The 23257-nt window shown below is 46.7% G+C and overlaps 4 protein-coding genes across 4 annotated transcripts; all 4 read right to left on the bottom strand.

Moving 5' to 3' along the window:
- LOC102713709 lies at positions 1–1395 on the bottom strand. The gene has a single exon (XM_006646634.1). It carries the CDS (start codon positions 1393–1395, stop codon positions 1–3), a length of 1395 nt encoding a protein of 464 aa, XP_006646697.1.
- Positions 1396–3435: 2040 nt separating this feature from the next.
- LOC102713437 (protein RETICULATA-RELATED 4, chloroplastic-like) lies at positions 3436–8400 on the bottom strand. The gene is made up of 8 exons (XM_006646633.3): positions 7572–8400; positions 7396–7464; positions 5345–5476; positions 5188–5241; positions 5065–5109; positions 4265–4404; positions 3845–3970; positions 3436–3759 (listed from the first exon to the last, which is right to left on the bottom strand). The coding sequence occupies exons 1-8, from the start codon at positions 8151–8153 to the stop codon at positions 3705–3707; spliced, it is 1203 nt and encodes a 400-aa protein (XP_006646696.2). The 5' UTR covers positions 8154–8400; the 3' UTR covers positions 3436–3704.
- Positions 8401–11392: 2992 nt separating this feature from the next.
- Positions 11393–14870, bottom strand: LOC102713157 (probably inactive leucine-rich repeat receptor-like protein kinase At3g28040). Its single transcript, XM_040520179.1, has 2 exons — positions 13351–14870; positions 11393–13253 (listed from the first exon to the last, which is right to left on the bottom strand). Exons 1-2 carry the CDS (start codon positions 14805–14807, stop codon positions 11744–11746), a joined length of 2967 nt encoding a protein of 988 aa, XP_040376113.1. The 5' UTR covers positions 14808–14870; the 3' UTR covers positions 11393–11743.
- Positions 14871–15834: 964 nt separating this feature from the next.
- On the bottom strand, positions 15835–21583 carry LOC102712880 (probable NAD kinase 1). Its single transcript, XM_006646631.3, has 11 exons — positions 21289–21583; positions 21017–21133; positions 19585–19768; positions 19338–19457; positions 18969–19261; positions 18740–18834; positions 18525–18631; positions 17917–17990; positions 17363–17441; positions 16901–17208; positions 15835–16573 (listed from the first exon to the last, which is right to left on the bottom strand). The coding sequence occupies exons 1-11, from the start codon at positions 21313–21315 to the stop codon at positions 16268–16270; spliced, it is 1710 nt and encodes a 569-aa protein (XP_006646694.1). The 5' UTR covers positions 21316–21583; the 3' UTR covers positions 15835–16267.
- Positions 21584–23257: the final 1674 nt, after the last annotated feature.

Here is a 23257-nt window from a genome sequence, read left to right as displayed (position 1 = left end):
CTAACTTCCTTGCTGCTGCGTGGTGCGGAGGGCACCAACTTTGCTCCAACGCTGGTAGCAATCGTTCATGTCGTCGATGAGGTGTGAGAAGCAGCGCTCGTATTTGGAGCCGTGGCTAACATCTGCCAGCATCAGAATTGGACAAATCAAGGTCTTCTCGAAGTCTCCACTGATGTTGCTCCCCTGGACGATGCCCATCTTGAAGAGCAGCTCAGCATCTTCCTTCTTCATGAGGAGCTCGGACAAGAACATGACATAGCTGCAGAAGAACCGGTTCTGGCGGGGCCACCACCCGGACATCTCAAGGCCCACGAGGTTGGTGAGCAGCCGGATGTGATACGGCCGCCACGCGAAGGCCGGGATGTCTAGCTTCCCGTTGTTGAACTTGACTTGTGCAAACCGGTACGTCTCCACCCGCTTCAGCTTCACGCCAACTCGAACGAGCTCTCGCAGCGGCGGGATCAGCTTCCACTCTTTCCAGCCCACAGGTAGGATGGAGGAGCGAGAGAAGGTCCGTTTACAAGACGCGTGCAGATCCATGCGCTTCTTCTTCAACTTGTCCAGGGTCCTGTCCAGCAAAGTTGGCCGTGGAACCGGCGGCCCCGTCTGCAGAGCTGAGACTCGAGTTTCTTCCTTGGAAAATGTCAGATGTAAATGCACCAGATGCAGGATATGGTATACAGGGCCCTCGTAATCCGCTAGTACACCGCCACCTCCATTGCCGACGAGATAATCGAGTACGATTTCCCTGAGCTTTGCGGGTTGCTTCTGACCCTCCCCGAGCTCGGGGACCTCGGTCATCTTGAATAGCTCCTCCAGCACGAAGAAGGGGATCTGGTTTGGGACGACCACGAGGTCGTACCGGAGCGCGTGCGGCTCCCACCTGACCTTCAATGGAGTGAAGTCCTCCCTCAACGCTTGTGGCACCATCGTGGGCAACAACGGCGACTGGGAATCGGGTTCGTCGTTTTCAGGCGTCTCCCGATGAATTACTACTTTCTCAGCCTTCACCTCCGGCGACGCCGATGCTTTGTTGATCTTGCCCAGCCAGTGGTCGATCAGCACCTCAATGATGAAGAGGCCGTCGAGCACCATCATCTCCACAAGCTGCTCGGGAGTGACCCAGCATTCCGACGGGTCGTAGCGTTGCCGGATTTCTGGCTCCCTCGTGTCGATAAGCCTGAGGTATGCGTCCACCTTCTGCGGGATATCTTCGTTGAGGTGAGCTCGGCGGATCAGGTTGTGCACGTACGTCAACTTGGTCGCTTCCATCCCCTGCCTTTGTTCCATGAACGAGAAGAGCGGACCAAGGAACACGACCATTGGGTTGCACATTCCAGGTGGTATGGCCACGCTTTCCAACCTGCCGATGCAGCCGTCCGGGGGCGGGAGCATAGCGGCACTTAGGATTTTAGATGTCAGGCTCGCCGTGGCCGGGAACGGTGCTCCTCCTCCTCGTGCTATGCCAGCACCACGAGGAATTCTCCAATTGACCGGAGCCGGATGCGTCGCGCCTGCTGGAGCTCGAGCCATCGACGGCGGACGGCCAGCGGCCGGCGCTTGAGGCTGTAAAGGCGGAGCACCGGCATCACCTTCTGGGCTGCTGGCTGCCGGTAACGTCGGGTCCACGCTACGCGCATGTGTAGCCATTGGCGGTGCACCATCGGCTGGCGCGCGAGGCTGTGAAGTCGCAGCAGTGTCATCGCCAGCTACGCAGCCGGCTGCCGGTAGAAGGTTTGAGAGTACCGCGGCGGCGGACGCCGCCGAGACCTGGATCGCCTGGTTCGGCAATTGCTCTTGGAGGCTAGCAGCGGCCATGGCTGATCGGTTTCTCTACTTTTGCTAATGCCCACCCTGATGGGATGATTATATAGTGAGCAGAGCAGGAGTGCAGCTTGCAAGAGCACAAGTGCATATCTGGTGCCGGCGAGCCTTGCACATGCAAGATAATTTTAATGGGTAAATTGATGGGAATATCTAAAGCGGACGTACGTACAGCTAATTTCGACCTTATTAAAAGACACGGTGACCAAACCTCCTCAAGTCTGGTCACATTTAATTTTACTGACTGCTATGATGCGGGACCGTTTTAAAACGGGATATCAACCACAATATTTCATCGATATCAGACTTATACTAATCGATATCAGACTTATACTAGAAACTAGATAACTCCGACAAGATATCAAACACCATACCTCATCGGTCAGATCTGATACTGAAAACAATACGATTCTGACGAGGTATCAAACATACTTTATCGGTGCCAGATCTAATACTGGAACTAGGTGATTGTTAATACCAGTACGGTAACATCTGATATTCGTTTAATATCACCCAAAAAGTCCTTCGTCGCCGCCGCCGTGACAAGCCAAACCAAGGATGCATGGCCGCAAAGCAAGTCCAAACCTTCACCAACTGTGGCTCCCCAGTGTCGCCGGAGTGCGCCAGCGAGGAGGTCTTGCAGCTCAGCAGCAGCTTGCCGCTCGCCGCCGCCGTGGTGCGATTAGCAACGCCGTGGTGGGATCAGATTAGCAGCAGTTTCCCATCCTCTCCCAGCAGCCTCGAGTGGCGCCGTCGTCGTCACCACCACCATAGTGGGATCCCGTCAACGAGATCCCATACTACAGTATTCCCGTTATTTTTGGTTTACCAGGTCACCCTAAACCCTAACACCAGCGGTGCCAACTGCCCAATCAATTAGCTAAGGCATTCTTTTGTTTCGGTTTAAGCTTATTGATATAAGCTTTTTAGCTAACTTTTTGGCTTATATCATTTATAAATTTGTGGCTTAAAAGCTTTATATTTTATGGTGGAGTTTTACTCCTATTTTAATTTTTTTTAAAAAAAAACGCCTAAAGCTAGGTTTTGTTTTAATAGTATACGAGTGGTTTATGGCTTTAGGGGAAAAAGGGTAAAATACACTGCTCGTGTGTTTAGGATTATGGGGGTGATTTTTTTGGCATTGCATATTTTAAAATAAAAACAATTTATGATAAAATTATATATATATATATATATGTTTTTAGCGAGCGAAAAGCTAAGGTTGAAAAATAAATTAAGATGAAAACTCAAAATCATTAAAAATTTAAATTTTAACTTATAAACATAAAACATAAGTACAAGATGGAGGTATATGTTAACACAGTTAACCCATCCACCGAAAAATAGCAGGAAGGTTAACACAGTCATTTTCCCTTCATTTTCCGCCCTTCCCCCACGAAATCGGGTCGCTTTGGACTTGCTAGCTGAAGAAATTCAGCAGGGGACAAGCGAGCGAGCGAGAAAGAATCAACAAAAAAAGTGAGTCCCTACTTTTTTTCGCTGCTGCTTTATACTTATAAGCCAAAATTTATATTTTTAACCTTAAATTAGAGTATATTTTAAGGTTATTTCATTGTAGTCTATTTTACGGCTTTATCTTTTAGATCGGTAAGAAGATGCATATATTAGTTTTATTCACAAAGTATTTTTTATTTACAAATATATCGTTAATCACCTCTGTTTCTCTCATCCCATAAAAGATACCATGAAATCTATCAAGAAAATTGCAACAACAGCCTCACGTGAATTTAACTATGATATTATCTTCAGTTTCCAAAATGTGAAATTTGAGCTTAAATGCTTCCACCATGCTAAAAGTGGAAGGACAAACCACCGAATATGCATGATAAATAAAAGTCGTATTGATCACTTCAGTAACTTCAGCTCTCTTCTTGAACCTTTTGAACGCCAATCCACCTGGCATAGTCAACCCACCTGCCCACGAAGTAGCTTCCCAGTAAATACCATAGGATGCGACAGGACCAAGAACTCTAAATTTCAAGCGGCAAAGAAAACTCACAGTAGAGAACCTAAGAATGTGTTGCCCGTCCGGACCGCAAAGCACAAGGCACTCAGCAGTATTTTGTGGTTATGCAATAGTGGTTCCAGCATCCGCTGTTCAATTACACCAGCCAAAATCTGGTACCTGACGAAGCATATTGTTTCTATTGTTAAAAACAATACAAAATGTACAGGAGACAACTGTTAATCTGAGGCTGTGGAGTACAGCTTTTTGGTAACTGTACATTTTTTTAATAATATGCCTGCATTTTTCCCAGGAAAGGCAAGTAGAATAAGGAAGGATTTTTTTTAGAGGGAAAATAAACCAACTTAAAGAAGGCAGTCCCTCACTGCCCCATGATGAAACAACCAAAAATAGACTAATCAGAGATTTAAACGAAACAAAAGTATATCATATGAATATTGAAGACTACTTTACCTGAGATTACTAGAAACTGCCATGTATATACCATAGGCAACACTAGTTGAGACAATTGGAATATCCTCAGCTTCATCATCAAATTCCTTGTCAACAGCCTTCCTTGCTTTGATCAGTGCATTGGTGACACCAGTGCCAATCTGAGAAAGACAGTAAAATCATGGACATCGTAAGTTACAAATTTTCCTGAGGATGGAAGTGATTTAAGATCAGAGATGCAACAGGATTACTCATTTGAAATTGCTAAGATCAGAAATGCAAACACAATTATATATTTTTTTTCCTATTGTCTGCTACCCAGAATTCTAGAGCAAAAAGGAATTTCCGCCGTTCTCATTCAGAAAATTTCTCTAATCAATTCGAAGATACATAAACCTAATGAACTTTGGCATGTCATGAAATCTGCATACATGAATCTCGGCAAAACAAAACTTTGATGGAAAAGTACCACAGCTCTCACCTTTCAGTATTGTCACAGTCTCAGTCTCCTGCATAACATACTACAACCATAGAACCCCTAGATATGAAGTATAACAACAATTGACAGAATGAAAACAGCGATGCTAAAGATCTTTTCTACTACATATTTTTTTCCCAAACTACGTCATTTCATTAGTTTCTACTACATAATAATAGTGCATTAATTTCTAAGATATATTCTCCATTCTGTACGAACTTATTGATCAAAGCTAATAGGATGATACCCTTCTGTATACCCACTAAAAAAGAATGTCAAATTCTCTAAGAAAAAAAAAGGAAAAACATAAATTGTTTAGCCATGGAGTGAGCGACAGACTTACCAACGAAGCACTAGTGCCAACCGCAAAGAGTTTTGCACCATTTCTCTATGAAACAAGACAGATATTGTTAGTCAATGTAAACAGGGCATAAAACAAATTAACAATCATTATAAGGTACCTTACCAGAATAGCTCCTAGCCTCTGCAGAAGGGAGAATGATCTTCCAGCTAAAGCAATCTGCAACATATGGTTTACATGAAAGTGTTTCAAAATAAAAGGAGGACAATATAGAGAAGCATATTAAACTTGTTAGAAACTGAAAGTTAGATAATCAAGTTACCTGGAATGCATTATCTGGGCAGTTATGGAAAAAGTTAGCAATATGTCCAGCGTTTGTTGCAAGTGGTGGCTGCAGAGAGACAGTTGGAGCAGGAAGATAGACAAGCATAAAATCCGCAACTATTGCCATGACCTGGATGGGTAGTATCGGAAGCAGTAACTGAATTAGATTTCACAATCCCCGCAAAAAAAAAGATTTCACAAATCATGATAAAAGAGTTAAAATGGAATAAATTTCTCTATTTTTAATAGGACCTCAAGACCATAGAGTCCTCCACAAACTTCTAATTTTATGGTTGTTTTGCTTCCAGACATCATTATTCATATACCTTCAGCAAAAAAGTAAAACAGATCCCCATGACACGACATTGACTCTCTTCCTAAACTAAAATCAGCACAAATAGGTTTCCTCGTTGTCAATAGCAAGAAACTAAAATCATTATCCAAATAGGTGCTCATGTGGAGTTCATAATAAAAAGCCCAGTGCTGAATTTAGTTAATCAACCATAGACTATCTATTATTCAGAAACAGTTACGGAAATGACCAGGAGCTCCTGGTGGTTGAAAACCCTTTGGTTCCTCTCCTTCCACAGCTCCCAAACTATGAGCAAGATGATCATTCAGGCTCCGTTCTTTGGCAGACCATTGGTGTTTGCCAACATCGTCCACCAATAGTGAACTGTTGATGCTGTGCCCCATGCTGCAGGGTTGAGCTGCTCCAGGGGTGTCCATGCCGATATCCTCCCCCATACTCTCCTTGCGTATCTGCATTGTACCAAGAGGTGGTAGGCTGTTTCTTCTGTATGTTGGCAAAGTGGGCAGCACGTGCTGTTTGGCCATCCACGGGTTGCCAACCGGCTGGAAGTCCAAACTCTATTTTGAATTACAAGCCAAGCAAACATCCTGCATTTCTTGGGGACCCAAGGCTTCCAGATGATCTCCTTGTAATTTGACGTTGATTGATCCGAGGAATTGTGCTTGGTAGGTGGACCTGGCCATGTACTCTCCATGATTCGTCAATTTCCAAGTTATTTTGTCCTGCTCATTTTGTTGGAGACGCACTTCATTCACCCTACTCCACAGGATTACTAGCTGGTCCAGCAGTTGTACGTTCATGCCTTACCCCAACTGTAGGTTTAGGTTCCGAATCCAACTGTCCTCTTGAATGGCTGTTTGAGCATCAAGCTTTTCTTTCTCGATATTGCATATACTTGTTGAGCTAGGTCCTTTGGTCATCTGCCTTGTGCCCAGGCCAAGTCCCAGAAACGGATTGTTGCTCCGTGGCCTATTGTTATCATGGTCATAGCGAAGAAAAGGTTTTTGTCCAATTCATTACATGGTGTTTCCAATCCTCCCCACGCCTTCTTTGGGTTTTTCCATTCTTGCCGGAGCCACCTCACCCTCAAGACGTGAGCAAATTTTTTATAGCTAATAATTAATTAATTATATATTAATTTGTTGCTGCGTTTTTCGTACCGGTTACTTACCCAAACAAAGAGCAGGGCCTAGGGCTCTCAAGCCATGACATTACACTGCGACGGCGAGACGGGGATAGAGACACAAGAGAATAACTCAATTCTAATGCCTACCTTGACCTGGGATAGGGGCCCCTCCCCAAACGTACTGATAGAGGTATCGTTCCAGTGTACTGTTCCCAGACTAGGGCTCTTGAGCCATGGCAAAACCCTCGAAAATATAAACATTTTTAGAGTGAAAAATAGAAAAGATTGCATATTCATAATCAGAATACTTTAAGCCTGCCTGGTATAAATCCCCAACCAGTATAATAGCAAAGGATTTTTTAAAAGTTTACTAGCTAATGATCTTAGTGACTAATTTACAAAGCAAGGTCAATTATTAAATTCCACGATGTATTTGTGATCAGAATAGTTGACACAAACATAGAAATAGTACGTCATATGATAATTGTTGTTTGCTAAAAAGGTGATTACTCTAGTAACACCAAATGTAAACCAAACAATTAAAATCACATTGAGCTAAGGTCTTTTGTCTTATTGTCCGATATTGTTAGAAATACTATCAGAAGCATACCACATCCGCAATTACGATATCAATCTCTTTGATAAAATTTTCCCTTCTCTTCTCATATTCGGCAGCAGTCTGAACAACGAGAGCAATATTAAAAAAAGGTTAGATTGGCTCCATTATACAACAAAGTGCAATGATGTCTAAATAAAAATACGTGGATGGAGAATTTGTATAGGGACCTTGGCAATGACACCGACGCCACACTCCATGGCAAGCTTAGCAAGGAAGAGGTCATCCGCAAGGAGGCGCTCCCTGAACCCCTGGAACTGGAGCAGCCACCGGAGCAGCGCCGAGCCCTCCATCTCAGCGAAGCGCCGCACGATCTCCCCGGTTACACGGCCACCCTCCACGGCGGCAGCTAGGTCGGACGGCAGCGTCTCGAGCTTCCTCCCCATCTGCGCAAGCACGAACAGCGCCGCCTTCCGGTTGTCGGGCGCGTTGCCGTCGTCTCCATCCCCGTCGCCATCTCCACCGCCACCACCACCATTATTACCATCGTCGTCATCGTTATCTCCGCCTCCGCCTCCGCCTTCTCCGCGGGCGAGGGCGAGGGGGAGCGCAGGGAGAAGCGGCCGTGGAATGCGGAGGCGGAGGGGGAGCGAGAGCGGGAGCTCGCGGGGGAAGGGGAGCACGGAGAGGCGGGAGGACGCGTGGTTGGGGAGCTGGAGGAGACGGAGGTGGTGGAGCGATGACCAAGAGGAGGAGGAGGAGGAGGAGAGCGAAGAGGAGGGGGACGCCGCCATTGGGGAGTGGAAGGCCATGGCGGCGAAAAAGCGTTGGCGCTGGGCGGCGATGGGTTGGCGGAGCTTCGTGTGGGGGGTGGTTTTGGAGACGACGGCGGGCGCGCGAGGGCGGAGGCAACGAGGCGGCGACCCCGGGGGGAAACGGTGGTGGTGACTACGGCCGGCCGGCCGCCGAATGGTTGGACGAATCCGCGGGGATTCGCACGAGGGATTCTTGTGATTCCTCGTCAAGGTGGGCGGCGGAGTGGAGCGAACCGAACCGAGCGGCGAAATGACGTGACGCGCACTTCCCGTCGGCTGATTCGCGGAGGATGTTGCGGGCTCGTTGCGTTGCCGTGACGACGGGCGGCCGGCCCGTGGATTCTGAATTCCGCGTGGAGTCGCTGGGCTGGTCAGTGGGCGCGGCGCTCGGTGTTGCGGAGCGGCCCGTTCTAGACCTTTGTTCGGTTGGAGAGGGATCGGGAGGGATTGGATCACACCCCTCGTAGATTTCTCTCTCACGGAATAAATCTCGGTTCACAGAAAAATCAATGTTCGGTTAAGCCCATCCGGGATTCTAACCGGGTCTATTCTGGGATTTTTCTACTGTCTTAACCGGGGAATTAATCCTCTCCATCGGTGGTGTGGAAAAAAATCCCGTCATCTTATGTGATAATGTGTAAAATCCCCAACATGCTACTTTTTTAGATCTCTGTCAAAACGAACGGATATTTTTATAAAAGGGATTATGGGAAAGTTGAGGATTCAAATACTACATGGATTGGGTGAGATGGGAGGGGTTCACCCAATCCCCTTCGGGGGGATTAAATACCAACTAACGGAACCGGTCCTTATTGGGTGGGCCTCGTCCGGTTGCGGAGCGGCCACTGGGTAGTTTGGCAGTTTGGCACGCTTGCAACGTACGTGGGCTGCTCACATCCAAATGGGCTGTGGGAGGGCCCGTTTCGTTTGGAATTCACCAATTTCACAGGATTTTTTTTTGCTGGAATTTCACAGTAAGAGCAAGGCTGAGAGCAGAGGCTATTGCTAACTGTAAATATTAACAAATTATCTGCAACCAATTTAATAGGCTATCCATATAGTTTGATTTAATCCGTGCTACAACTGACTAACTATAATCCCTTTTTTTTCTCTCCCATCTCATTTTTTATCCACTTAAAACATAAATATAATTTGTTACTACATCCGTTTCATAACGTAAGATGTTTGATTTTTTTAATTATGACATTTGACCATTCGTTTTATTTAAAAATTTAGTATAAATTGGCAACGGCTGTAAATGCGCACATGCCGTATCCCCTGAGCACTCATTCCAAATCTTGAACTTAAACCCAGGTAAACAATTTTTACCTAAAGGAACATAGCTAGTTGAGGTACGCTCACAACGACGGTAAGTGATTTGTTTCATCAAAACAACACAACCATTCATCCAATCGACTGCCCTATCCATTTTAGCTAGCTCGTGCAAGTCCAAAATGTAGAGAGATACGTGATAGTCAGAGATGGACAGTTTGAGCAGGCAGTTCGAGTTCGAAATTCAAACCAAGGCCTCAAAGAAACTATTCAAACCAGGGTTGGTGATTTATCTGGAAGATGCGGTTGGTTAAACTAAGGCTCTACTACTGGACGCACCACTCTCACCCCGAAAAAGAATGAAAAGCCTACAGCATATGGACAAACAACAACAAGACGGTCACAAGATCAGACAAACCGCCTCGTTGAGTGCTGCTGCTGCTCAGTGCCACTTCGATATGGGATTACTCCCTTGTCTGCATTTCAGTGAGAATTCTCACAAACTTACACCGTGTGGCGTTCTTCGTTTGAATTCACTCTTTACTACAGCAGAGGTGCCGAGAATTTCTCCTGTCGTTCTCGAGCTTCAGAAACCAACAGCGTCTGCCAGTAAGGACATGTGTTTTATGCGTTGGAAATTTATCAGTTTTGTGAAGAAATGCAGGCTTGCAGAGACCACTGTCTCTGTGTTGCTTCGTATTTGTCGATTTTAGCAGCGTTCAATTATTGCTGCAAGGTCTCTTTGTACAGATCCGAATCATGAAAAACACTAGAACAGAGACCTCAGTATGAATATTACCTGGCAGCCTGGCATCAATTTTGTTCAGTCCTGAAAGTGACAGCGATCCAGCAAATTAAGGTGCTAATTAATTGAGGCAGTCCTAGACTTAATTTATCACCATTCACAGCCAAATTCCATGCAAGTCTACGACACTAGTTTCTGACTTTCTATCCAGATGTTCGTAGGACACAGCATTTGTAATTAGGAAAGCTAGAGCAGCACACAACAACACGTACATCATTCAACCATCAAAAGTTCAAAACTGTCAAGGAGGAGACTAATCAATGCCTGACCCCAATTGGACGTCACCATTCTGCACAAGCAGTGCAAGTGTGCAGCTGGGTAGGGTAGTCACATTCCAAATAATCGTTCCAGGTACGGGGCCAACAATAAACTACCCCAACCGACACGTCAAAAGAGTCGTAAACTGACAGGTCACAAAAAGCGAAGGCAGAATAAACCCGAACTGCGTGCCCACAAATTAGAATTGCTCCTGAACCCAGTAAAAATTCTGCACAAAACCACGTTTTGACATGCAGTAACTCACTGGTTGCAGCTTGCAAACGGTACACTCGCAGGCTCACGGACTAACAGTTTATTGGTAAGATGAGAATGACCCTGCAGAGGCCCTACATATATACAATGCATTGATTTGACGTTTTTATTCCATGTGTTAGTCACTAAACTCTGAAACACGGTCAATTAACCGATTAGTAAATTCAGATTTAGCAGAAAACATATAAAATGACACCAGCATGGAGTGATAGCAACTACAGTACTCAACCAGTTTGTCAGGTAGCACCCGGTGCCCTTCACCCAAGGGAAAACGTACGCATGCAGCACTGAACATCTGTCCAATGGCAAGATCCAATCCGATCAATGGCGCCAAAACAAACCTCCATTATTTTTTCTCGCAAGATCCTACCTATCCAGGGCTCATGTGTATGTGCAATAGGTTTTAACCTATCTATCCATAAAACTTGTCATGCTTTTTTGCGTAGTGGAGTGGGCCCCGAGTTCACTCACACTTTAGCTGTGCACTCACATGCCTCATGCAGCTCCAAGTCATGGGCATCTCGTCAACAAAACACAAGCTACTACTACTATGGCAGTATCAGTATGGCAGAAAAAAATTAACGCCCAGATGGAACCAACCGTCCATGTGTTAAGCTATTGGCCACGATGCAACACGCCAACTTCGTTACAACTCATACTAGTCACAAGATGATGAGCATATTTTAGCCGCATCGAACAATGGCATCACGTAGGAATGATTTATCTGACATCCAAAAAGGCAGAGACAAAAAAATTAAATTAAAACCTGAGGAAAATTAGCTAGCACGGCCAGCAGTGACTCAGTGTACGTACTAGTAGTACAGCTGGGGACCTGTGATTTTTTGCACTAGGGAACACGTACATGAACACGTACTGGTTGCGGATGAATTGCATGGCATGCATGCAATGCAAGTGAGATGCATGGATCGGTCAAGCGATTACGTGTGGTTTAGTAGAACGTAAAATGTGGAAGAGATGGTCAGACGAAAGCTTCCATTCGGGTGGCAGATGGCGATGCAGCGACGGGGGCCTTGATGACCTGCAGGATCTGGACCACCTCGACCATGGAGGGGCGGTTGGACGGGATCTGCGACGTGCAAACCATGCCGAGCTTGAGCACGGGCAGCACCTCCTCCTCCGGGAACTCGCCGAGGGCCGGGTCGACGCACTCGAGCACGTTGTTGCCGCCGTGGTCGAGGAGGACGCGGACCTGGTCGATGAGGATGACGACGTCGTCGTCGCTGTACTCGACGGCCCGGCGGCCGGTGACGAGCTCGAGGACGAGCACGCCGAAGCCGTAGATGTCGCACTTCTCGTTGATCCGGAGGCTCTGGCACGCCAGCTCCGGCGCCACGTACCCCATGCCGCCCTGGAACCGGCTGCTGATCATGTGCTTGTCCAGCTTCGGCAGCAGCCGCGCCAGCCCGAAGTCGGCGACCATCGGGTTGCACTGCTCGTCGAGGAGGATGTTGCTCGGCTTCACGTTGTAGTGGATCATCGGCGGCCGGAACGACTGGTGCAGGTGCGCGAGCGCCCTGGCGACGCCGGCCACCACGCGGAACCGCTCCGGCCATGTCAGCGGCGGGAGCGCGCCGTGGTGGAGGCGCGCCTCCACGCTGCCGTGCGGCGCGTAGTCGGAGATGAGGAGCTGCAGCTGCGGCGTCCAGTAGTAGCCCTTGAGCGGCAGCAGGTTGGGGTGCCTCGCCTTCCCCAGGATGCGGACCTCGCGGTCGAAGTCGTCGCGGGACTGCACGATGCTCGCCGTCGCGAGCTTCTTGATGGCGACCACCCTGCCCTCGCCCACGGACGCGCGGTACACCGTCCCGAGGGCGCCGCGGCCGATCTCCGTCGCCTTGCTCAGCAGCGCGTCGGCGCCGCCGACGAAGTCCTCGGACCGGAGGCTGTTCCCCGGCCCGAACGTCACCATCTTCCCGGTGGCGAGCTTGCTGGACTTGGTCGAGCTGGACACGATGCTCTCCAGCTCTTTCTCCGGCAGCGAGTCGCCGGACCTCCGCCGCGCGGAAATGTTGAGCAGGGTGATGACGATGACCCCGAGGATGATGAACACCGCTGCGCAGATGGCCACCATGGCCGACACGCTCAGGAAACGGCGCTTCCTCGGCGACGCCGGGCCGCGGCCGTTGGTCTCGAGGTTGTTGTCGCCGTCGCCGCCGTGCGGGTACTCGTTGGGGTCGAGCACGAGCGGCTTGGGCACGTCCATCCTGCATGGCTCCGTCACCAGCGGGCTGCAGATGCCGAGGTTGCCCTCGAGCGCGCTCGCGTCGAGGCTCTGGAACACGCCCGACGCCGGCAGCCGCCCGATGAGGCGGTTGTGGGAGATGTTCACGGCGAGGAGGCTCTCGATCCCGCCGAGCTGCTGCGGTATCTCGCCGCTCAGGTTGTTGTACTCCAGCCTCAGAATCTCCAGCTTCTTCAGCTCCGAGATGCCCACCGGTATCGGCCCCGTCAAGCTGTTGTGCCCCAAGCTCCTGCCATGGCGAAGCCATCACACGTCACACAAGTTCGTCGTCTTCGTCTTCAATGCGACGACGACATTGGAAATGTGATTAGCAATTTTGGACTTACAGTAGGTACAGGGACGAACAGTTGCCGATGTTGTCGGGGATGGGGCCAGCGAGGGAGTTGCCGTCGAGCTGGAGCACGGCGAGGCTTCCGGCCTCACACAGATCGGTCGGCATTGTCCCATACAGGCCGCTGCTCCGGAGGTCGAGCACCGTGAGGTTGCGGAGCAGGCCGAGCTCCGGCGGCAGCTGCGTGCGGAGGTCGTTGCGGGACAGGTTGAGGTAGCGGAGGTTCATGAAGAGCGCCATCTCCGCCGGGATGCCGCCGGTCAGCTGGTTGACGGAGAGGTCGAGCCATTGGAGGGTCTCCGCCAGCTTCGTCGAGCCCGACGGCAGCACGCCGGAGAGCGCGTTCGACGACATGTCGAGCGTCTCCAGCCCGACGTCGAACAGAGCATCCGGGATGCTGCCGCTGAGGTTGTTGGCCCTCAGGTGCAGCTCGGCGAGCTTCGTGCAGCCGGACATGGCGTCTGGGATGGCGCCGGAGAGCTGGTTCTTGGACAGGCTCAGGTACCTGAGGTCCTTGAGCTTGCCGAGCGACTCCGGCAATCGGCCGGTCAGAGCATTGTCGGAGAAATCGAGTTGCTGCAGCGCTGCCAAGTCGCCAAGCCAAGCAGGGACATCACCGGAAAACCGGTTACCGGACGCGGAGAGGTGAACCAGCGAGCTGAGGTGACCGATGGAGTCAGGGAGCTGGCCGTCGAACGCGTTGGAGCTAATGTCGACGCTGCTGAGATGAGGGCACATGCCAATGTCGTTGGGGACGGCGCCGAAGAACCGGTTGCCGCTGAGGTCGATGGTCTTGAGGTTGTGGAGGTTGGCAATGCCGGCGGTGACGGGGCCGGAGAACTGGTTACGGGACAGGTCGAGCGCGCGCAGCCTGGAGAGCGGCCAGAGCGCGCCAGTGAAGTCCGGCGAGCCGGAGAGCTGGTTCCCGGACAGGTTGAGGTGGAGCAGGAACGAGCTCTTGGAGAGCCCCTCCGGTAGCGGGCCGGAGAACTGGTTGCCGGAGAGCATGAGGAAGCGGACGGTGGGAGGGAACGAGGACGGGAGCGGGCCGGAGAAGGCGTTGCCGGTGAGGTCGAGGTAGCGGAGGGACGCGAGCATCGGGACGTCGTCGGGGAGCGCACCGGAGAAGGAGTTGTAGGAGAGGTCGAGGGACCGGAGCGACTTGAGCAGCGACAGCCCCGGGGGCAGCTCGCCGGAGAGGTTGTTGCGGGCGAGGGAGAGCGACTGGAGCGCGGCGAGGCGGTCGAGGCCGCGCGGCATGCGGCCGGAGAGGCCGAGGCCGTCGAGCGCGAGGCGGAGCACGCGCGACGTCGCCGGGTCGCACTCGACGTGCGCCCACCCGCACGGCGTCGCGTCGGACTCCGCCCACGTCGCCAGCGCCCCCGTCGGGTCGGACAGCGCCGACCTGAACACGACCAGCCCCAGCACCTCCTCGTTCACAGGCATCGGCATGGCGCCCTCACCCGCCGCCGCCGCCGCCACGAGCACCAGCAGAAGCACACTGACCGGCGTCGCCATCCCAGCCAGCGATCGAGCGCCGAGACGACGACGACGTGAGAAGAGAAGAGGAAGATAAGGTGGTGGTGGAGATGCGCATTGCATTCTTTGCATGGACGAGGAGCTCGCCCGTGAGCGGGGGGTGGTAGGTTGGACAGATGGAAAGCAACAAAAGGCCTCACGTTCCTCCGCCGCGGCCGGTCGCTGCCGGATGGGGTCGCCGGCACTCGGAATCCAGCTCGCCGGAACACGACACCGCACGCCAACTGAGGCGCACAGCCAGTAACCAGCACTCCCGGCCACTCTTACCACTGCGTCAGTAATTCAGTATCACCACTAGAGAGAAGAATAATTAAAAGATGGATTCTTTCATGGGCCGGTTGTTTCTGATTTTCTATACTTAGCCCAGAATCACGTTCGAAGCTACACAATTCGTAGCCAGCTGAGGCACTGGCCGACCATGCCATGCATCAGTTGCGATTTGTGGAAACTGGGAGTGAACTGAAGCTTCCACTGCTCCACACCCCAACTGCCACAGATTGCATGAACACCACCTATAACATGTACATTAACAGCAGAAGACACACCTCGGCGTTTCCTCGTCAATTTGAGCTTTTTTACCGTACTTTTAAAAAATATCTCGATGTCCTATATTATATTTTTTATGTAAAAAGTACTTTAAGCTAAAATATATCTTAAGGTACCCAAATATTATACTAAAATTTTTACTAACTCAAGACATATTTAAGAGCAATTTTACAGTCATTGAGAAGGTATCATAGGGTACTACTTTTTTCTATATAAAATTTGATATCTCCTGATAGGTACTAGTAGGTATCATAGGTACTACTTTTTTATATATAAAATTTGGTATCTCCTGATAGGTACTAAGTAGGTAACAAGTTTTATACTAAAATAAAATTGTTCAAAATTGTTCGTACATTTAAAGATACTTTTAAAGACCGGTAAAAGAGCCTTTCAATTTTGCATAGTCAAATTATTTCATTCGGATCATCGGAGGTACATACACCAGTATACATGTTGTATGTTACAGTTTGATGACTTGTCACCGGCACCTACTCTCCCATGCAGCTACTATAGATGCAGTCCATATCAGTATATGTTGTCTGCCATGTATACTGTTATACATTCATGGCCACTGTATATACTTCTATTTCGATTCATTCATTCTTCAGTCTCCAGTACTACCCCCAACTCTACACGCAACAACCTTCTGTATCTATATGGAATGGTAAAGGAGACATACCAACAAGAAACAACAGGACTCTGCTAGGTACATTTATCCGCTTTGTGTTAGCTGGACTGTGGGAAACTCTTCTGAAATCTGACGGACAGAAAACGAATCAACCAGCGCCTTTGCCCAGCTGACGCTGGACTCGTGTCTAGGAGCTGGATCAATCACGCGGGCCGTCGAATGACTGGGACTTCCTGAGGTTCCAGTGGAGGCCCTCGTGGATGCTGCGGAGGAAATCGGTTGTTGAGTCCACCAGGCAAGCTGTGGGCACGGGCCATGGAGAAATGCTGCAGATGAGAGCGTCGCCGGGTGACAGCAGCTTCCGATCTTTGCCATCGAAAGATGCCCAAGCTTGCCCCCTGCTGTTATATGGCACTTGCACTCGGAGAGTTACATACTCGGGCAGTATCAAAGGCCTGAAGGACAGGGAATGCGGACAGATCGGCGTGAACAGGATTCCTGGAACCTGTATATACCAGCACAACGGTTATGACCACAGAAAGAGTGGGGCCGACAGTTATGTTGAGCAGCTGGGCAAAGGATCTAGCAACATTGCTACAAGAATTACAGGTAGCATAGGGTAGCCTATGTTTGTGAAACAGATCAGATTCTGGTCTTTGGTGCAACCTATCAAACTTTTTAACCATATTACACAATTTTAGAACCAAGCATGGGAAAAAAGCTTCAAGATCTATTGCCGACAGTTATCAGGAAATGCCCAATAGAAGAATCCAACAGAACTTAGGAGTAAATACTAAAGTGCTACGGATGTATCCTGCAATGTAGTGCATACCTGTGGATGAACCATGGATCCTCCGGCTGCCAATGAATATGCTGTGCTTCCAGATGTTGTTGATATGATTAGTCCATCCCCTTGTACACATGTCACGAAAGAACTATCACAGTAGCACTCCAAGTAGGTAAGGTAAGATGATATGCCACGGTCAATTGTGACTTCATTTAACACTAGGATTGGCTCCTCGGTCTCAAGTTCATCCTTTGCTGCATCACGGATTAAATGGCACTGTAGACGGTTTCTCAGTGTGATGCTAAATGGTCCATTCAGCACATTGTCCAGACAATCACGATATTGCTCACTTGCTGAAAAGCATGTTAAGGAGGACAACATACAAATGCCAACAGGAGAGCAGAGTGCTCCATGCTAGTTTTATTGGATAGCAAAACAGTAGGAACCAGTCACTACAAAAAACGATAGTAGATTGAGAAAGCAGTCAACATCCATGATAAAGGATACGGAAAGGTGTCATGAATCCCAGTGATCCTAGTGAGAATGCAACAACCGGAGGCACCGGCCCTTTGAACAACGATGCAGCCTGTTAAGAGATTGATTCATCATGTATTTAAGTAGTAGCTCAGCATAGCAATATACAAAAACTAGTTACTTATCCAAATTGAGAAGTGATTAGTTTAAATGCAGGAATAATCAGACGCCTAAATATGGAAGGGCAAAATAATAAATACCAAGTAAGTTGGTTTTGATAGCTAATTTGTACTTTAACTTTCCAAATTTTGACATTGATAGGTCAGAATCAGAAAAGAACTCTCTGTAGTAACTATAACTGTGAAGCAATTCTCATGCTAACTTACGCTGCAATACCAACAGAGCTTCCATTTCAGCTGTGAGCCAATTTCTACCTCATACATGCCATTAACCAATCATATTGATTATTGACCAAATATAGGGACCTTTGCAAAAAGGTTAATTCTCTAGTTGGTCTGATTGGATCAAAGATATGGACCATACGGTGGTTGAGGCAGGACTCTAGACAAAGAATTGAACTTGCTTACCCATAAAACAGTTCCATCACCGCCGAGAGTTACAATGAGATCAACCTTCGTGTGCAACATCTTTATCTCCTCATCTAACAGAATAATCTAATTAGTTGTGCAGAAAAGGGAGAATGCTAGATGAATGAATAAAAATATATTACTCAAACAAGATGTCTAATCTTCCCATTTGACACAAAATAAAAACTTTATAATATCCAATTCAACGCCAAGAATGATTTGTACCAAAATCTAGTGCAAGGATATAACTTTATTGAGATGTGATTGCCTGATTGGATTATTTCAGCAATTATTGAGAGATGTAATAACAGAAATTCATGTGGTAGAAGGGGATTGTAAACTTTACCTCCATGCAAAACAAGATACTAGGATACATACGAGTAATGAATTCAGCAAAAACATGCTTGTACTATATACCCATGCCAACTTTTCAGTAATCAACTAAATCAATTCTTATGACAGTTTTTTCATGTTTCAGAATATCAATGATAAAGAAAGAGTTCATAACTGAAACGTCATTTTTTCTCCTAAAGCATATGAAGTATTTCAGAAAGGCAAAATCTGGGCAAGCAAGAAACTAGTGTATTAAATCAATAGAAATGCCTTACCATCATCCCATGTTTGGATGAAGTTATAGTAGGAATCTTCTGTTAATAGTTCCTTACTAACACGTGGCTCTACAACAACATTTATATTTTTATGTTCCTTAAGCCATCTGCAGAAAAAGAAATAGTACATTTAGCAATGCAAACACAATACTTAAAATGTGCATGCATCTGTCAGATATTTAGGGTATCTCAAATTTAAAAACCAAAGAACACACCTGACCATTTCAGCACAAAGTACGCGCACAGAGTTAGAATTAGGTTTGGTTATAAAAAGAACTGTTTGTGGTGAGGATTCCCATTTCAGCAAAATCTGTCAAAAGAAATCATTGTGAGAGAAATAAATATGCATAAGAAACGATTCATTAATCTAGTTATCTCCATCTAATGGTGAAATAAATAGAATATTCTTGACCACTCCAAAATAAATCAAACAGGAGGACTGACCTGCTTGTTGCTGCGCTCCGCTGTTGTTATATCTCCTTTTTCAAATGACACAAAATCATGCTTGTGCTGGCCGTTTTTATCCCCATTGCATCCCCATGAAAGTCTAAATGATGCCTTTCTACTCACCATCTTTTGACTAGATCGGGGGTTAGGACCAGGACTTTCATCCTGTAGAACCTCATGTGAGCATATACCATGATTTCCACAACATCCCGATTGATCGGATGCAGGCATCTCCAGTGTTAGTTGGCTGGCCAATTTTTCTAATTCACTATTGGTACAACTGCCATAGCCTGCACAAGGAAGAAATCCAATTTAGATATTCGGAGGTACTATCTTGGAATAGCAACTAAAAATGTAAAAATTAACCTTTGATTTTACTCTGTTGTTTGTGTGCCATCTCTAATTCATATTTACGCCTCCACTCTGCTGCCTCAGCTTGAGCAGAAGCTTTCCCTTCTGCAACTCGTCGCAATGCTTTTGCAACAGCTTCAGTTTAAAAAAGTATATCCATCAATATTTGTTTTTTGAATCCAAGAAAAAGAAGTGAAATGTATATATAACTGTAAATAATGATTCATTTGGTAGTGCAATGTAAAAGCTTGTGTCTCCTTACTTCTCATTGCTTCTGAAAACTCAACAAGGTGTGCATCAGTTGACTTGATAGGAGTTTGAGCAAGGAATTCATAAGCTGCCTTCTCTGATTCAATTGAACTAACTGTTGAGCTAACTGTGGAGATGGACCCGTTTTCACTTTCATGTGATGTCACAATATCATGGTTTAATCTCTCGTCAGAAACCTACAATGTGAAGGAACTGATCTTAATTTTTTAATGAAATGGAGCAATGTAAATGGACTAAGCTTTTAGTCTTATCCTGATAAATAAAACATTCCACCTTTATTGGGATTATTTTGATGCTAGTTAGAAATTCAAAGTTTAATCATAATATCAAAATTTGGTCATACAAGCAATTACATGATCAAGTGCACATACAAATTTAATGTCCATATGCGAATACAAGGACACACAATGATATTGTCCAAAATTGTCCAATTATAAACATGGAAACATCGGTAAGGATCACACTTGCCATTATATGAAGAACTGTGGGTCTAGGCCCAAACACTTTCAACCAATTTATGACTTTTTAGGAAGGTTTCTGTTTATGCTTGCATGGCTATTGAAGAACTCATGAGTCATGACCAATGCCTGGAAGCCATTGATTTATAGGTGGGCAGGGTCAAAATAAATAAGAAATGAGAAAACACCTAGAGCAGTTGGCAACAACACCCGTGCTCAACTCCTAAGCGCACAGTTCTTAATTAAATTGATACTCCTACAAGGTTCCCCCCTGGTATCCAGCGTTTTTTGTCACAAAATTCTACCGTGAGAACCTTCCACGTTTGAGATTTTTTTTCTCTGTTTTTGCTCTAGTCCCTTGTACTAATACTTATGCATAAAACCTCCAACTTAGTAGAAATATACACAAATCTTATAAGTATTCCCGAAAATAAATAAAGAAGAAAACAAAATATGCTTGCAGGCTATACATGAGCCCTCCCAAAAAATTCTGACTTCATTTGCGCTTGTGCGAGCAAGCTCTCTGCTGTGCTTGCAAGATCCTCTTTTCCATTTTTATCTAGTAAAATTTCCACAATTTGCCTTTAAAAATTCAACAAAAAGGTAGGACCGTAGTGGTCTGCCCACTCCCCTCCCAAACAATAAAAAAGACAGAGTAGGACTCAACACAACGTGCCTTACAATGCGAATGTCGATGGCCAAAGCTTCCCCCCACAAAAATGGGGGGCACGAGCTCATGACCTACGGTCTTCAAACTTGCCAATGATGCGGCAGAAGAAATGAAATACATTTTGTGAAAGTGACCGTGGAAAACGTGACTTTTAACTTAAGAACAGTGGTGCTACAGAATCCCCTAATGCTACGCAAGCGATAGCAACCAACATGCCTACGAGCTACGACTACGAGACGTCGTGGAAACGGACACGCATCGTTGCAATCCAAGAATACCCAATCGGGAGCACGTACCGGGTCGACCAGTGATCTGAAGCTTGGGGCAGTTGGGATGGGGATGGGCGCGGGGCTAAGGCTCCGGAACCTGGAATCCGACCGCGCGAACTGAATTGCCTCGGAGGACGCCAGCTCCTGTGGCGCGCACACACAGAGATATAGAGAGAAACCACCCATCAGCGAAGCTCGAACACGGATTTCCGCGAAATGCTAAATTCGAAGCAGCCACGGTCGGAGCACGCCGCAAGCAAGCTAGCTAACCCTCCGGGATAACCCAACCCCGCGCTTACCTTCTGGGGGAGCTCGTCGAGCGACATGGCGGCGCGATCCGGTTCGCCTCCTCAGCTCGGCAAAGCACAGCTCCCGAGCTCCGCTCCGCTCCGCTCCGGTCGTCGCCGCCGCACAAAAAAGGAAATTCTCGTGTGGTTGGGCGGGCTCGCGCAGAGGGGAGGGGAGGGGGAGAGGAGAGGTGGGTGGTGGTGGACCGGTGGTTGGGTGGTGAGAGGCGACGCCGACCCGAGGTGAGGCGAGGCGAGGTGACGCTGGTGATGGTGAGGAGGAGCACCACCACCACCTCCCCCCCGATTCGGTTATTTATCGGCGTCGGCGAGGCCGGAGGAGGAGGGAGAGACAAGACGAGTCCCCCTCGGCCCGGGAGTTGGCGCCTACGTGGGGCTGACAGGTGGGGACGGGGGCGGGTGGGCCCCGGTTTGCAGTGAGGCTCCGAGTGACGCGTGCGCTGATGCCGCTTGGGGTTGGGGGTGCGTGGGCGTGGCGTGTGGAGCCCTCCTGGTTACTGCCTGCCGGGGCAAGCTAATCTAGTTGGTGGGTCTGTTACTATTACTCTATATCGGTTTCACGTCATATGATGTCTTGGTTATTTTCTAATTTATATACTGCTAGTAAAAATATACTAGTTAGAGCCAAAACATCTGGTAATATGAAAAAGTATTATCTTCTATTTTTACTGCTTCAGTGCCTATTTTTGCCACCGTTTTACAACATAATGCTTTCTATCATTTGGTAGATTTATATAGATGTCAATATTAATATATATATATATAATATGTACTCGTTTTTTCCCTAAATGTTTGATACCATTGACTTTTTATATACGTTTCACTGCTCATCTTATTAAAAAATACATAATTAGTAATTACTTTTATATAATTTTATTTATTGTTAAATATATTTTTATGCATGTATATCGCTTTATATATTTGACAAAAAGTTTTGAATAAGATAAATAATCAAACGTTATAAAAAGTTAACGACGTTAAACATTTAGCGACAGATGTATTATTGATTAATAGATGAATATAAGCTAAAGCGACTTTATATGAAAGCGAGGATGGTTTTTACACCACACATTCACATGTACGTACACATACGCAACCATGCTTGTTTATCGATAAATCTAATCACCCTACCACTACTATAGAACAATTTTGACGAACGGTACATATAAGTAGTCACAAGGGTCTTATTATCGACGAGTATATAATCTTATTCTTATTATTAAAAAAATAATTAGCGAAAAATACGAGCACGTACAGTACCCGGTTAAGTAGAGATGATCTAACTAGCTGAGCTTAACTTAGTTTGCAAGACACCCCGACATTTGATTTCATACATAAATAAATGCCTCCCTTAAATATAAGCCAAATTATTTTAAATTTTTAAACTTAAACTTGAAGTTTATTTTAGAACTTTTTCACTGAAGTTTACTTTACAACAATAAATATAACATACTATCTCTAAGCATTCTAAAAGATAACTTCTTCGATGGTCTATCTCTTAGCAAATAACTCAGAGTACAAATGACCATACAATCCATTCTCACTTGACATTAAAATATATGCAATAGACTATCTCTTGATTAAAATATAGCTCTTATCTCTTTTCTATTATTAAAAAATTGTATAGTATACCTTTATAGATAGCTTATAGATACCCATTAAAGGTGGCCTTAAAAATACGTATATAAAATTTTCATTCATAAAGTATTTTTATTCATAAATATGTTGTTTGACTTTTTTTTATAAAAAAGCCCCATGTATACCAAATAGTAATATGTAAATCATATGCTATAGGCTACATTTCCCCTTTTTATTACACATCAGGCATAATATAGTCAAGAAATACACGCTGAAATACACAGATACCAGTAACACATGATGATTCTATTAAATTCTACTTGAGTATGGATAATATATTCATGGTACGTCCAGCGTAATTTTAGATTTAGAAAAGTGCAAA

The sequence above is a fragment of the Oryza brachyantha genome, chromosome 1 (assembly GCF_000231095.2).
Source record: "Oryza brachyantha chromosome 1, ObraRS2, whole genome shotgun sequence".
NCBI classification, from domain to species: domain Eukaryota; kingdom Viridiplantae; phylum Streptophyta; class Magnoliopsida; order Poales; family Poaceae; genus Oryza; species Oryza brachyantha.
Note: the sequence above shows the minus strand (reverse complement) of the source record. Positions and strands in the feature narration are given on the sequence as shown.